Source organism: Pleurodeles waltl, chromosome 2_1 (assembly GCF_031143425.1).
Source record: "Pleurodeles waltl isolate 20211129_DDA chromosome 2_1, aPleWal1.hap1.20221129, whole genome shotgun sequence".
In the NCBI taxonomy this organism is placed as follows: Eukaryota; Metazoa; Chordata; class Amphibia; order Caudata; family Salamandridae; genus Pleurodeles; species Pleurodeles waltl.
The window spans coordinates 128,086,034-128,100,466 of record NC_090438.1 but is presented as its reverse complement, the minus strand read 5'-3'; the positions used below and the strand labels follow the sequence as shown (position 1 = coordinate 128,100,466).

The 14,433-nt window shown below is 44.5% G+C and overlaps 1 protein-coding gene across 1 annotated transcript in view; it reads right to left on the bottom strand.

Annotated features, from left to right (window-relative positions):
- Nucleotides 1–9,386, bottom strand: part of IRS4 (insulin receptor substrate 4) — a 32,508-nt gene extending 23,122 nt beyond the window's left edge. Inside the window, exon 1 of the mRNA XM_069211558.1 lies at nt 6,056–9,386. Within this exon, the coding sequence (XP_069067659.1) occupies nt 6,056–9,278 (3,223 nt within the window). The 5' untranslated portion in view covers nt 9,279–9,386. The remainder of the gene's footprint in view (nt 1–6,055) is intronic.
- Nucleotides 9,387–14,433: the final 5,047 nt, after the last annotated feature.

Below are 14,433 nucleotides of genomic sequence, written 5' to 3'. Positions count from 1 at the left end.
ACTTCAAAGGACAGAAATGGGTATATGTACTGGCCCTCTGACATCACAAAGGTAGAACACCTCTGGACTGAGGACATTCTGCCAGGAAGAAGAGCTGGATGCTGTAGGAAGGACTGCCACTTTGCCTGTTGCCTTGTTGTGCTGGCCTGCTGACTGCTACTTCGGTCCTGGGAGTAAAAGGACTGGACTCTGCTTTCCAAGGTTCTCCAAGGGCTTGAGTTGAGCTTGCCTCCTGTTAAGAAGCCTGAGGGATATCAAATACTTTGTCTGGCAGCACTGGGCTCCTCTGCTGAGAGCACGGTCCTGTCAAGTGGTGCCAAATCAAGTTATGGGCCCTTGAGGGAGGTTGTTGGTGCTACAAGAGGAAAATCAATGCATTGACTCAGTGTCATTCCGAACTGATGCATCGCTGTAATGATTTGCCGCATCCCGCACCAGAGCGTGTTCCTTGTTTGACGCATCAACCATAGCCTTCAATACAGGCCCCAGCTTTCCGTCGCAGTGCGTCAGAACCACTGCTGCATGAGTTTTGAGCACTGCATCACTGAAATCTGTGACGTAATGCCTTGCTGCCGTCGCAACACCTGCTTCATCACTGTGAGACAGACGCATTGCAGCTTGACTTTTGGCCCATCATCTATGCATCGTCCCTGGGTGCCATTTTCTTCATCCACACTGCAGTAAGGAACCGACGCTTCATGTCAAAAACGACGCATCACATCTTCTGTGGGAGTAAGGAACCAACATCATCTCACCTACCTAGCAGTAATGAACCGACATCACCTCCTCTTAACAGCAAGGAACCAACGCATCACCTTCCTGGGGCCCGCACTCTTTGTTTTGATGCATCTAAAGTACGTTGCCTTAATCAATTGCTTCATTGACTTCAAGGAACTACAATTACATTTAATCTTTTAAAAGTGATATCTTTGCTTGTGTATGTTGGATTTTTGTTGTTTTGGTCTTGTTTTACTCAGATAAATATTGGCTTTTTTTCTAAATTGGTGTGGAGTACTTTTGTGGTGTTTCCACTGTGTTACTGTGTGTGTGTGTGTGTGTACAAATACTTTACACATTGCCTCTGAGCTAAGCCTGACTGCTCGTGCCAAGGTACCAAGTGGGTAATCAAGGGTTATCTTAGCTGTGTGACTCCCTTACCCTGACTAGAGTGAGGGTCCCTACTTGAACATTGTGCAAACGACTGCCAACTAGAGACCCCATTTCTAACACTGGTGAAAAAAAGAAGTTGTGGCAGAGCTGTAAAAAATTAAATGAGGGGTGTGTGTGACGTGAAATTCTGAGTGGATATCAGTATGGTTGTTTAGGAAGGGGATGTGCAATGCTCTGACTGAGTAGGTGTTACTTTTGGTGAGGCTTAGTAAGGAAGAAGGATCTTCTATTTTGCGCTTATTGTTTCAGTGCTGCTTGTGCAAGTCTGTCTACCCCCATGATACACTAATTCACTACAACACAATACCTAAATGTTGGATTGGCTCTGAGTTGGTTGAGAGCAACTCTAGAAAGCCATAGCCAGAAGTTGAGCCTAGCCTTGGTCCAGACACAAAGCACATATCACAGCAAGAAATGTTCACAACTATTTCTGAAGAACAGAGTTCTAATAATGAACTGGAGTACCAACACTACTCACAGAATAAACCAGCACTAAGAGATGTAGAGTTTGTGTGAATTGTGTGTGTGCCCCAGTTGACTGGAGCACTCACTGCATTTTAAATAAACGTACTCTTTGTATAAGCAGCTACGGAAAGGCTTTGGTTTTAAAAACCACCCCCTTATTCTTTGCTTTGCAAATCAAGATTTCCTTTAGCTGGCTTAATTCAACGTTTTACAAATTGGGCAACTGAGTCAAATGAAAACTATGTGACATCAACGTTTCCAGTAAAGAAATATCTTTGGTGTTAAGACAAACTAATTATGGATATGATTATTTAGCAGGGCATATCTCTGCACTATAAGGTACAGAAAATAACACCTTGGGATAAAATATTCAGTATCACATAGGGCACTGCAACAAATGCTGCAGAAAGGGAAAGAGGATGGGGAGAGGAACCCTATCCCCAATGTTTAGCAACTAGTGGAACTGATGCGCAGTGTCTTTGATTTCACCGTCCAAATGTTATATCCACTTTATAGGGGAAAGAAAAAGTCTGAACGCCCATTTTAACTACACCTGCAGCAATTTATAACATGCATTTCCTTGCATAATAAATGTGTTTTAATGTTGTTATAATTTCCCTTCCATTTTACAAAAATTAAATCTACGCCTCAGAATTAAAATTTTGCTTTACACGTTTGTCCTGCCTTGAGGCTGTTTTTGTAGCACCTTGCAGACTGCCCCTCTTACACAGGTTATTGTACGATAGCCAGTATACTTCAGCGTGGGAGAACTATTTTTTTGTCTCTCCTTCGTGCTGCACCGCGGTCGTGGCACTCACGTACGAACAGGCACAACAGTGTGAACTCGATAAGCGGTATTGGAGCACTGGTCATATTGTTCCATTACCTTATCAGTCATTTCTTATGGTTCTCCCCTTAAAACACTTGAAATTGGTGAATGCTCTACTAAAACAGAAATCCTTGAAGTGAAAGCATCTCTCTCAGCACAGTGGTAGAGCAGATGCTATAATATTCACTGCACGCTGGAAACTCGCCCCATAATGCTTTGCAAGCATTATTTTTCAAAAATGTTGCTCATAACTCAGCCTGTGGTGGTCCTAGGACAGTGGTGCCCTAGAACAATGGGACCACAATCAAAACATTCACAACAACGTGCTCTGTCTACATATTCTTTGGGTCCCCACACTAGATTAGTTGGGCCCCAAAGTAATAACCCATCCCATCATTAAGAGTCTCTTTAACATTTCTCATGGCTGGAACTTTTGTTTTTACAGCGGAGTAGGTTGTTTTTTAAGGATCGTCTTTGTAATATCATTGCTATAGGCCTGTTAGCCCTGATTGACTGTACTGTACCATGCCCTCTAGGTGCTGAATATATGCTTACACTACCTTATTTTCTGCCATTTTTTTTATATGGTTAACTGTACATTTACACGACCAGGTCTATTGTTATTGTGGGGTACTCAAGGGGAGGTTCTAAGCATTACAGTCATATCTGGGCTAGGAAATGTGTCCCATAATTCTTTTCAGGACATTAATTTAAAAAAAATGTTTTTGCTTATAGCTCAGCCTGTGGTGGTCCTAGGACAATGGGACCACCTTCAAAACACTGACCACAATGTGCTCTGTCTACATCATCTCTGGGGACTACACAATAATAACCCCTACCACCATTAATTATCTTTTTTCATGGCTGGAACTTTTGTTTTACAGCTCGGAGAGGTATGTTGTATGGGCCTTGTTTGTAATAGTTATGCCAAACTTGAAAACGTGTACTGTGCTATGACCTCTAGCAGCTACATATACTGTTACACTTATATACTTTTGCCCATTCTTTTTTTCAGGTTGTTATGTTCTCCAAGTCTGACTGCATAGTTGCATGACAATGTTTCTTCCAAATGCTATTTTTATTGTAGTGTCCTCTAGGGGCTGTTCTAAGCATTGCAGTCGACATACTATATGAAAACGCACCACATGGTGCTTTGCAGAGCATTACTTTTACAAGACATTTTTGCCCATAACTCATCCTGTTGGGACCACCTTCTAAACGCTCTGTCGACATCATCTCTGGGTCCCCCCCACTGGGTTACTGAGGACCCCCAAATAATCCCTTCCATCATTCAGTGTCTTAAGCTTTCTCATGGCTACAATGTATGTTTTACGGCTGAGATAAGTTTTATTTTGAAGGCCTTGTTTGTAATATCATTGTAATAGGCCTGCTAACCCATAAAATGTCCTCTAGGGGCTAAGTATATGGTTACACTGCATAACTTTCCCCTATATTTTTTATGAGGTTATCCCCTCTTGAGGCTAACAATACGGTTACCTGACCACGTTTCTTACAAATTATATTTTTGTTATGGTGCCCTCTAGGGGCTTTGAGCATTACAGTCTAAAGCCAAACATTTATTTCTGATAAATGTGTATGTGATAATTGTATATGCTTTAATTATCTCTTTTTTCACAATTAAGACCCTAATTCAGGCCAAATTAACATCCCTGTTACACTATGATCGTTTCAACACTATTGATATGTTTGGGTGACCCTTCTAGTTTATTTGTCGCGTTACCCCTCCATGGCTGTCTTTTTTTATTTTTTTTATTTTAAGGAATTGAGTTAGCGAGCCAGCAACTGACAGTGGGGTGGTGAAAGTAGTATTGTACTGGAATTAGCATGTCAGATTAAAATTAGGATGCTAAAAGTTAACATTTTCATTTTTTGCTGCACACAGAGGAGGAAGGTACTTGGAAGTGCTTTAGTGATATGCAGGGCCACTGGAATTATATGGCAGGAACAGACGAAATTATGAGGCAGGGTTGACCAATTTGTGTGGCAAGAAAAGTCCAGGTATGAATTTACAATGTCAATAGCTGTAACTCAAGCAAATGAGAAACCTATTGCATTACAAATACTTGTTATGTTCTGCATGTGGTTCGCATGTGTTTCTTTGTGAAAAAAAAAACACCGTAAGTGGCAATTCCCTACTTTTGAGATGGTAAAAGTAACATAGATTGCACCCAAGGTACCTCAAGTACAGCCACTTTATAGGTGTTGCCCTGACTCCCATAAACCCAGGATGTTGGGCTACCAACGGCTGAGTGTACCTTCATAATTCAACAGTAGTACTCAGACTAGGTAGTTAACCAATCGAAATTCATACCTTATTCGTTACTTAAAACCGACCCTATTTGCAAGAGTCTTTTTTTTTTTTTTTTCAACTTACAAAGGTTTTACATGTCAACTTATGTGAATTCCAGACACTGAACGCATACATTCACAAGCAAGCCTATTGTATAGATAAATCACCGTTTCTCAAGTGTGCACCAGGATTCAGATGGTTGTTTCTATATAATACAGAAAATATTGAGAAACGTTGGAATGGGTGAGTGTTATGAAAACTTCCAAATTGTGTATTCAAACCAGATCTAAAAATAAATAAAAAATCTAATCATTCAAGTCCCACCAGGCAAGCACTTGACTGTGGAAAGAAACAATCAAATGCTGGTTACAAAAGATCAAAACCTTTAATCACCCATGTTAGTAGCCACAGTTTACTGATCATGCAAAGGGACACTGCAATCCACGCACCCAAAGTAAGGAGTGCCCCAAAAAAACACACACCAGCCTGGACTGGAGCAAATGAAAAAGAAGCTAAGCTGCCTGCAAGTAACTACATCATCTGAAAACACATTCACCCACTGCAGACGGCCTTTTAATTTGCGATGTACAGTAACACCAATGTTAAATTTCAGAAGGTAAAACCTGCTGTAATTTACTGAGTGGAAAATTTACCGTAAGTGACAGTACACACTAAATTTGGTGCAGTAAGCACCAAAATCAAAAAAAGGTTAAGCCCCATTTCACATGCTATATTAGCCACTGTCATTTATTGCACCTGACGGTTGCTGCAATAAACAATATAGTGTTACCAAAAAAACTGAGGTGTTTAGGGGAAAGAGGTGACTTTCTCAAGGTCTTAAAAGTAATTCAGGTGTCTGGAGGATACACTTTTCCTACCCAAGGACCCGAGTACAAGTCGAACAGTATATCCCAATCTCTTTGAAAAAGGCTTTCACAATTCAAAGTACTGCGGGGAATACTGCACATTCACAATTTTCCGGATAAATTAACAGAAACCAAACATGCCAGGAAATAAATATGCTCTAAATTCTAATACGTCTGGAATATGAAAAAAAACAAATTTTGCACGTAACCGTTCACTAATCAGAGAACACCTTGCAGAAGGAAGTATTTACCGCATCAAACATATATAGAAACTTGCCTAGTCAGTGTGGTAAATAGCTCGGCACCATTCCATGTACACTTATAATCATGGCCTAGATGTTTAAGCCAACACAGACTGGAGAGTTCAGGACACATCTGACAAACTTTCATATAACATCGTAAATGTATACAAACCTTTTCTAGTAGAAGTGCACTTCAACCCATCCGTTCTAGAGAAGTCTATGCTTACGTATGCTCCATTATCTAAATCCCTAGTACCATTTTGCAGATGACAATTTGGAGAAGTTGTGGCAGACACTCTATCAAGAGAAGTATCATGTACATTCAAAGCAATATAGTTTAACCCATTTTGGAATCCAGCTGAAGAATTCCTAGACATGTTGCTCTCGTGTAGATCACAAGCGCCTTCATCCGGTTTCAACCAAACATTATCAAAGGAAGCAGAGCTGGGCCGTTTGCTACTTTCAGTGAAAAGTGATGTGGAAGTTGCAACTGTAGCTGCAGAAGAAAAGGTTTCGGAGCTATGTCGCCTCCTACCCTGTGGGTCCACTCTAATCACTTTGGGTCCAATGGCAGCCTCAGAACATGGCTCGGGAACAGAAAAGTCACCACTACCCCGCAATCTGTCAACGATGCACAGCCTATTCACAATGGAAGAGGGACTATGAATTTTGGAGCTATTAGTGGATTCTGCAGCGAAAGGTCTCGGTGGTGTCATGGCCATGTTGAAAGTCATCTCTGCGTAGTCATCGCTTCTATTGGTTGCAGAGCTAACACATGCGGTACCACACGGGAGACTAGCATAGTCCGCACTTGGCTGAGTTCTGGTGAGGCTAGGGCTTTGATAAACCGAAATGTCTGTTAAGGAATTAGACAGCTCAGCTGCTTTAGGAGACTGTACGTCTAAGTCAACACTCATATAATCTGAAAGTGGAGACTGTCTGTGTTCATAACTCGACCCAAGCGAAGAGGGGGAACCCTCCGCAGACATCGAATAGGGTGTATTACTTGCTTTTTCGGTGAAATCAATGTTAATGTACTCCCCAGGACTTGATGGTTCTGCTGCAAATACACCATCACACATTTGTAGTATGTTATTACTGTCTCTGGTTTCTAAAGAAAGTCTTGTTGGCCTTGTAGCCCTATGATGTTGCTCTGATGTATCGTTTAAAGGTTTAGAAACTGTCGTGTGTGTACCGTTAACTAGTCTATTTTCACTACGGTCAGCACCCAGTTGCAATAATTTTCCTGGGGAAGACATGGGAACATACTCGCTGACATCATTAGTGTGTTTTGCTAAAGCCTTGAAACTTCGCGGTAGAGAAAAATAGGAACTGAAGCCTTTGGAAACGGTGCTGGGGTGAGAGACTTGTGAATCTGTGAGCTGCTTTGGTGCCCCTGGGTTTCCGCAGGTCATGTCCATGTATTCGCCGTTGACAACATGACCCCCTTTAGAAACAGCTCCGGTGACAGGACTCTGAACTGGTGATGGGCTCGCCGCAGTTGGAATCATCACCATGTAGCCTCTAGAGTCTACCTGCGAAGAGGGCCAAGATTTAAGAATCTGTTTAGGTGCAGACCCATTTTTAGGAGCCATTGGCAAATAATCCCCATTACTAGGGGTGGTAGACGCTACTCCTGGCATCATTGGCATGTACCCATCGTCACTACTTTTATTTGCACTTTGGTTGCATGAATAATTGGGTTTAACAGTACTTAGGGGGTGGTGGTTCTCTTTTAATGTTGAGTCTGTGCTAGGCTGACAGTCCAAGTGGACTTCTTCCGAAGCAGAAGCGGATTGTGCCGTTTTCTGCTGGGCAGATATACTCGCTGGTTTTGTCAACGAATGTGTCCTTTTCCTGAAGCATTTGTCAGCCTCCATGTAATCGTCCCTTGAGCTAGAGTCACTTTGCTGTTTACTCATTGACATGTAGTCACTTAAGCAATTCTCCTCTCTGATGGGTGGCGTGTTCCCAAGAGAATCCGGAGTATTACTCCGGACACGAAAGTACCTGAAGTCCACTGGGCTGGAACCGTACTCATCTGAAGAGATGAACCCCCCATCACTTGGGGACCCACAGACTGAAGAACTAGAAGGTCGCGTGAGGGTCTCGGAGGCTGATCCGTGCCCACTGCTGGAGCAAACACTGATGGGGCTTGTAGTGGCTGGGAAGTGGGAGACGGGGAGTGAGGCGGAACGAGTATGGTAGGACGACGTGAACGGTGCCCTAACGTACCTGCCCGTGCCCTCCTGCCGACTGAGGTTCATCCTGGCTGTGTTCAAGTGGATCAGGCTCCCGGTCACCGACCTGAAGGGCCTGGTCATGGTGCCCTCGCCTTCGCTGGAGGTCCTGAAGCGGTAGGCGCTGCTGCCCTTGCTGGTGGGCGGGGTGCCAGCCAGGCTCTCAGTCCGCGAGCGCCTCTGGAGCCCGGTCTGGCTGGGGGGCAGGTTGCCCAGCGTCCTGCGGCTGCTGATGAAGGAGATGGGGTTGCTGCCCGAGGACTGGCTCTTGCTGCGGGGTCTGAAGTCGGCGAAGGCCTTGAGGGCCTTCATGGTGTCCAGGAAGGTCTCGTGCATGCTCTGCGCCACCACCGAGTCGTCCACCTGCATCCACATCTCGCCGGGCCCCACGGAGGACGAGCGCCCCACCTCGATGAAGAAAAAGTTCTCCGAGTGGCCGCAGCGCCGGATGTTCATGAGCAGCAGGTGCAGGCAGGGCACGTCCGAGTTCAGGCGCACCAGGTGCACCATCTTGCTGGAGAGGCAGAGGCGGTAGACGCCGGCCAGGTTCTTGGTCTGCCCCAGCCCCTTGGGCTTGACGTGCACCTGCCACACCTCCTTGAAGACAGCGCCGGGCCTCAAGGCGCCGTCGGCCTCCTGCAACAGCTCCTCGTCGGCCTCCCCGACCGACGCCCCCTTGCTCTCGCCCATGAGCAGGCTTAGCGCCTGGTACCAGGACTCCTGCTCCTGCTCGCTCTCGGCCGCCATGGCGAAGTACTCGTCCTTGGTGTAGAGGGCGACCAGGTGGCGGTGCTTGGCGTCGGCGCGCCGGCTGACGGTGAAGCACTGGTAGAGCGGGATGGCCCTCTTGGGCGGCGGGCTCCGCAGCCCGCCGCCCCCGCGGAACTTCTTCTCGCTGTCGTAGTACTCGAGGCGCGCCGGTCCCCGGGCGCTGGCCGCGCGCAGCACGAAGAAGCGCTTGTGGCCGTGCTTGTGCTTCCGCAGGTAGCCGCACTTGCGCACGTCGTCCTCCGGCTCCTCCCGCACCTGAGAGAGCGAGGCGCTGGACGAGCGCTTCAGCGGGTGGTAGGGGCTCTCCTCCGGCGGCCAGCAGCACTCTCCGCCCGGGGCCGAGCCCGCGTCCAGCGGCTCCTGGTAGTTCAGCACGCTCGCCATGGCCGCTTGTGGGGCGCCTCGCCTCTCTTCACCCCACCGGGCCTCCAGGCGCGCGCGTCCGGCGGCCAGGACCAGAAACACTCGTACACACACTCGCACCGAGGGGGATCAACAGCCGCCGCGCGGCGAAAACATCACGTGACGCGCCGCCTCCTGCGTCACGCAGACACCTCCGGGCCTCCAGACTGCAGGGGGCGGAGGGGGGCGCCAGCGACACAGACGAAGGACGAACGCGACGCGCCTAGACACAATGGCTGTCTCCTGTCTGAAACCGTGAGGATACCATTTCCGACAGAAGGATTTGCTTTTCGCTCACGGGGGTAGACTTCTACAACGAGGTGCTATTTAGCTAACCTAAAATATTGTTTTATGAACCGCGCTCGTAGGAACTGCATCGGCAGCCAAACCATCTACCATATTAAAATGTGTTTAAACACATTCGAATGTTTGCGCCAAAGAAAGCACAGTCTCGGATCTGTCACTCTTTTTTCACATACTCTCTTACTGAACAGTATAAATGCCATTATACACATTTTCTTCGCCTGAGTCTACACACTCTTTGCTTAAATATGGCTTCCTGGCAGACTCGTAGCCAGCCTTTGCCATTATTGATGTCCTCTTTCTTCATCTATGGTAGGCGGGTAGTAGGCGAGGCCTTACAACTAGAGGACACCATTAACTGGCTACCCGGGGAACCAATACCAAAACAAAAAGTGCCCCGCCCACCGTACCCGCCCTCTCCGTGAGACAAACAACCCCCTAAACTTGAACGAACCCAGTCCCATTTTGAGCAAATTCAGTGAGACGAGGCCATGTCGTTTGCGGAGGAAGGGGTGGGATTTGATTGAGAAATACTATCCAAAGTGTATTCCAGCAGTGTATTAATTTTTATAACCGAGTAAACCTGAATCGTACGGCACGATTGGCTGTTCGCGGGAACAAGAGAAGCTTGTAGTTAACGTATTTTTTCAGTTATATAAAAAAAAAAAGGATTATTTTTTTCCACGGCCGCTATTGGTCAAGTGGCACGGCTGTTATTGTGCTTCCCTCTCGCCAATTGGCTGTTATTCCCTGTGCAAATACCAACCTGTCAGTTCGTGAGCGGGGGCGGGCGCAAGGGGGAAGCCGTGTTTGTAGTTTGTCTTGAAGTAAACAACTGTCTGGGAGCTGCAAGCGTTACACGAGCTCAGCGAGGTACCGTCTCAGGCGGCAGCCAGAGTGGCTACGCCAGTGCCCGCCTTTAGGAAATCGTTAGCTGCTCCTAACAAGCGCCAGCAAGAACATAAGAAAAACCCAAATACGATGGAGTCTGACATTCGAATTGTTTGTAAATAAATCTTTGCTAACATGAAGCATATAAGTGCCAGCGATGATTTTTTCATTGTGGAATTTTGATAGTTGAGGAAGCCGGGAGAGGGTTTTGCGCAGAACTTGATTCACAGTATGTGATATTGTGTATAAACTACGATAAAATATGTTCATGTTCCAATCTGTTCTAATAGAGACACAGTAGTTAGTATGCTTCCTCAGCTAGTGATAGCAGCTGCAGAGGCGAAGCCAAGCAGCATCTTTCAAAACTGAAAACGCCCGAATGGGGTGATAAAAGCTGCAAGTCTTCAGCTATCTAGTTGCAGGGGAATTTGGTGGCAAGCTGACCTCAAATATTCCGACATAAACCATTGTGTAGGTTTAGCAAGTAAGAACATCTCACTAGTTTTTGGTAAGAGGAACTGATCTACTAATGCATTGGTATTGAGGTATCTGAAATGGCACATAATCTGATTTTCCAATTGGCCTGCCTTGCCAATTGCACTACCCAGTCAGAAGACTCCGCTGCTTTTATGGAACTGACATTTCAATGTATCCAGTTCCCGAGAAAGGCCTTCCCTAATGGTAATGGGAATGCTCCTTACTTTGTGGACATGATGAACATCATTTCCCTTTAAGATTACACTATGTTGGAAACACGTTCTTCTGAATTACCAGAAAAGAAAACTTATTTGAAGGATTCCAATATTTGCAAATCTTCATAATTATTATCTTGAAGGACAGGGACTGGTTCTGGGCTGCTACGACCTAAGATCATGCCTAAATTCCCTTCATCTCTCCACCACAAAAGAGATACCCTTCCTCATAAAACATACACTTTGCACTCTGCCTATTTTTAAATGTAAACAACAGTTTAATGAATCCAATAATGGACTCTTCAGCAGTGAAACTTTTTGGTGAAATAGCTCCCTGCAAGTTCCAAGTGCTCGCCCAACTTTGCCTTGAATTTATCCAACCAAATATCCTCGTGGATAATGATATAGGGAGACCAAGAGTCTGAAACAATCCGCCCAAGGCGGTTGGTAATCTATGAGGAAAAACCCCAATTCTTAAAAGCCTAATGCCAAAAAGAAACTTAATTCGAATGCCAATATTAGCATGTGTTACAGATTTTGAAGCTCAAGTCATTTTGCAAATGACAAACAATGTCCTGCTCGCAATCAAAAGTGCTCAGGATGCATAATATTAGTAATTTTGTATAAAATCTGTCGGAAAAGAAGGCATAAGGGCAGCACATAAAAAATAGTAGAAGAATCTGATTCTAAGGCGAATAAATCAGAAGACCATCATGCTAACGTGTTTTGGGCAATAGTGCCAAATCAGATGTTCTAGATGTACATGATCTAAAGAAAAAAAACAAAATGTGAAATGTCCTTGGTAGAGTGAAAACGGTGATTGTTTTGCAGTTCATACTTCATTAACATCTTTAGTATCATTCTTTGCTCCCTCGTAACCATTTAATTTGCTATCTGACAACTCAGTTTTTGCCCGTTTTCCTGTTAACTACGTCTCCTTTGAAATGTCTTGCAACTTCCTGTAAAGAAGCTTCACCGTTCCTCCCGTCACCCTATCCTTGACCCCAAAAAGATTATATTGAAGCACGGAGACGTAGTCAGTTTGAGTAATTTATTGTATCAACATCCCGGCACAGCATCTACGAGAGAGCACTGCAACAGCTGCGTTATTCCCCAGCTAACAGCTCAGAGTGTATAAAATATTCTAGATTCATCACTATCTGAGGAAGCTTACTAACTACAGTGTCTCCAACAGAACTGATTAGAATCTGAACATATTGTAATACACATTACATATATCACAACACAGTAAATACCTGCATTTTGGTTACACGGTACTGGTGAGTGAAGCGACCAGTTAACAATATTACATATGCATGCCAACATTTCGAATCATCAAAGGCCTTTTTTTGTACAAGTGGGCCCTGCAATTTTGACCCATATGAGAACCTCTGCTTGTACAGTGGAAACCTAGGGACACAAACCAGGAGGAATACATTTTGCAGTGGTCTTGCATTTGTCATGTAAGATTTAACAAGCATGGGCGAAGAAAAGGGCTGTTGGCCATATCGGAATAGGAAAATACAAATTGGCTGCCAGTGCATCACGATGCATATGCACACATGTACACACACAGCTGCCATGTTGGAATTGTAAAGATGGCAGCCTTTTATACATGCACATGTGTTGCAACAGATGGACGTATTGACACAGCAGCAGTCGGTTTGACGTTTACTATTCTGACATGGAATACAGACGTATTATTGGGAAATAAAACAGATTTAAGCGCTGCTACAGCTAACTGCTCTATCTTTGTTCTAGTGTATGCAGCTTTGGCAGCATAATATAGCATTGCACAAGCACACACCTGAGCACAGGCAACATACATCTAGACATGAATATACACATAGCAAAACTAAGGCAACAGATACAAGCGCACAATACATAAGGTACAAATGCACACAGAGACACATCAATATCCTGCCTGTGACAAAGACAAACAACTGCACACTGAGCTACTAAAGTATTGGTATTGAGGTATCTGAAATCTAATTTTCCAATTGGCCGGCCTTGCCACAACCAATTGCACCACCCAGTCAGAAGACTCCGCTGCTCTTATGGGACTGACATTGCAATTTATCCAGTTCTTGTCAGATATACACTCCTCTCATACAAGCACACATGCATAAATAACATATACTTGGCAACATATGAAAAGCCAGTGCACATATTGTTGCTCACTTACACACAAGTTCCCTGCCACCCAACTACTCACATAGCGCACAGTGTAAGGTTAAAAATAAATTATATTCCAAAAGCCAAAAAAATGCCCACGTACAATACTGCTGTAAACTGGAGAAGAAAAAGCCAACCTCTACATGGCTCGTGGACTAGGTGGGTTGTAATAATTTAATCTGCTGCTGTGAACACTTTAACACTCCCCTCTACCTGAAAGCCAAGCCTTGCCCAGTGATTATACAATGTCCACCTTGACATTGAGCTGGGCTGCACTATTTCATAGTGGTTACTAGAATGGAGGGGCATCACTGCAACTGTGTGTTGAAGTATGGTGGCTGTGTGTCTCTGTCCTTGTTGTGCATATGAATGTGTAGGTGTGCATGAGATTATTTGTGGATTTTCCATTGTGTGTTTGCTTTGGAATCTGATTGTGTGCATGTATATATATATATGTGTGTGTGGAGCAGGCTCATCATGCCCCTGTAGACGTGGGAAATCCCTTAAATTCTTACATTCCAAAAGATACTTCAAAACCACACCCTCATGTGGTTGGGTTGAGGGTGGGGTTAAACCTCAATTTCATGAGGCATTGTGTTCTGAGACATGGCAATCACACAGCATATCAAAAATTCAGATACTTGAGGGCAAACTCAATAAGTTAGTTCTATGGCTAAAATATTTATTACACAAATTCAAAAGGTGCAGTACAGAAATATAATGCAAATTCATAAAGTCAATGGCATAAAGGCTTTCAGAGATAGAACAATACAGAAAACAGAGCTAAATCAGAAAGACTGTAAGTCTGAAATGAGCAGCAAAATCAATAAGAAATCGCACAGCATCGCTAGTTGCATTAGAAAAGTCTCAGGAATGTTCTGGCTCACCCCCAACATCGAGGGTTTATATAGAAATTCTGATAGACTAACATTGAAAATGCTAAATCATCATGATGAGAGCAAAAGAGTTATAATTTCAGCAATTCAGAGCAAGGTTAGATTAAAAGTCATATTGTCTTGCTATTTAAGCACTATCCCATTACATGAACATTGATTCAGTCCCTCTATAGTAATGTC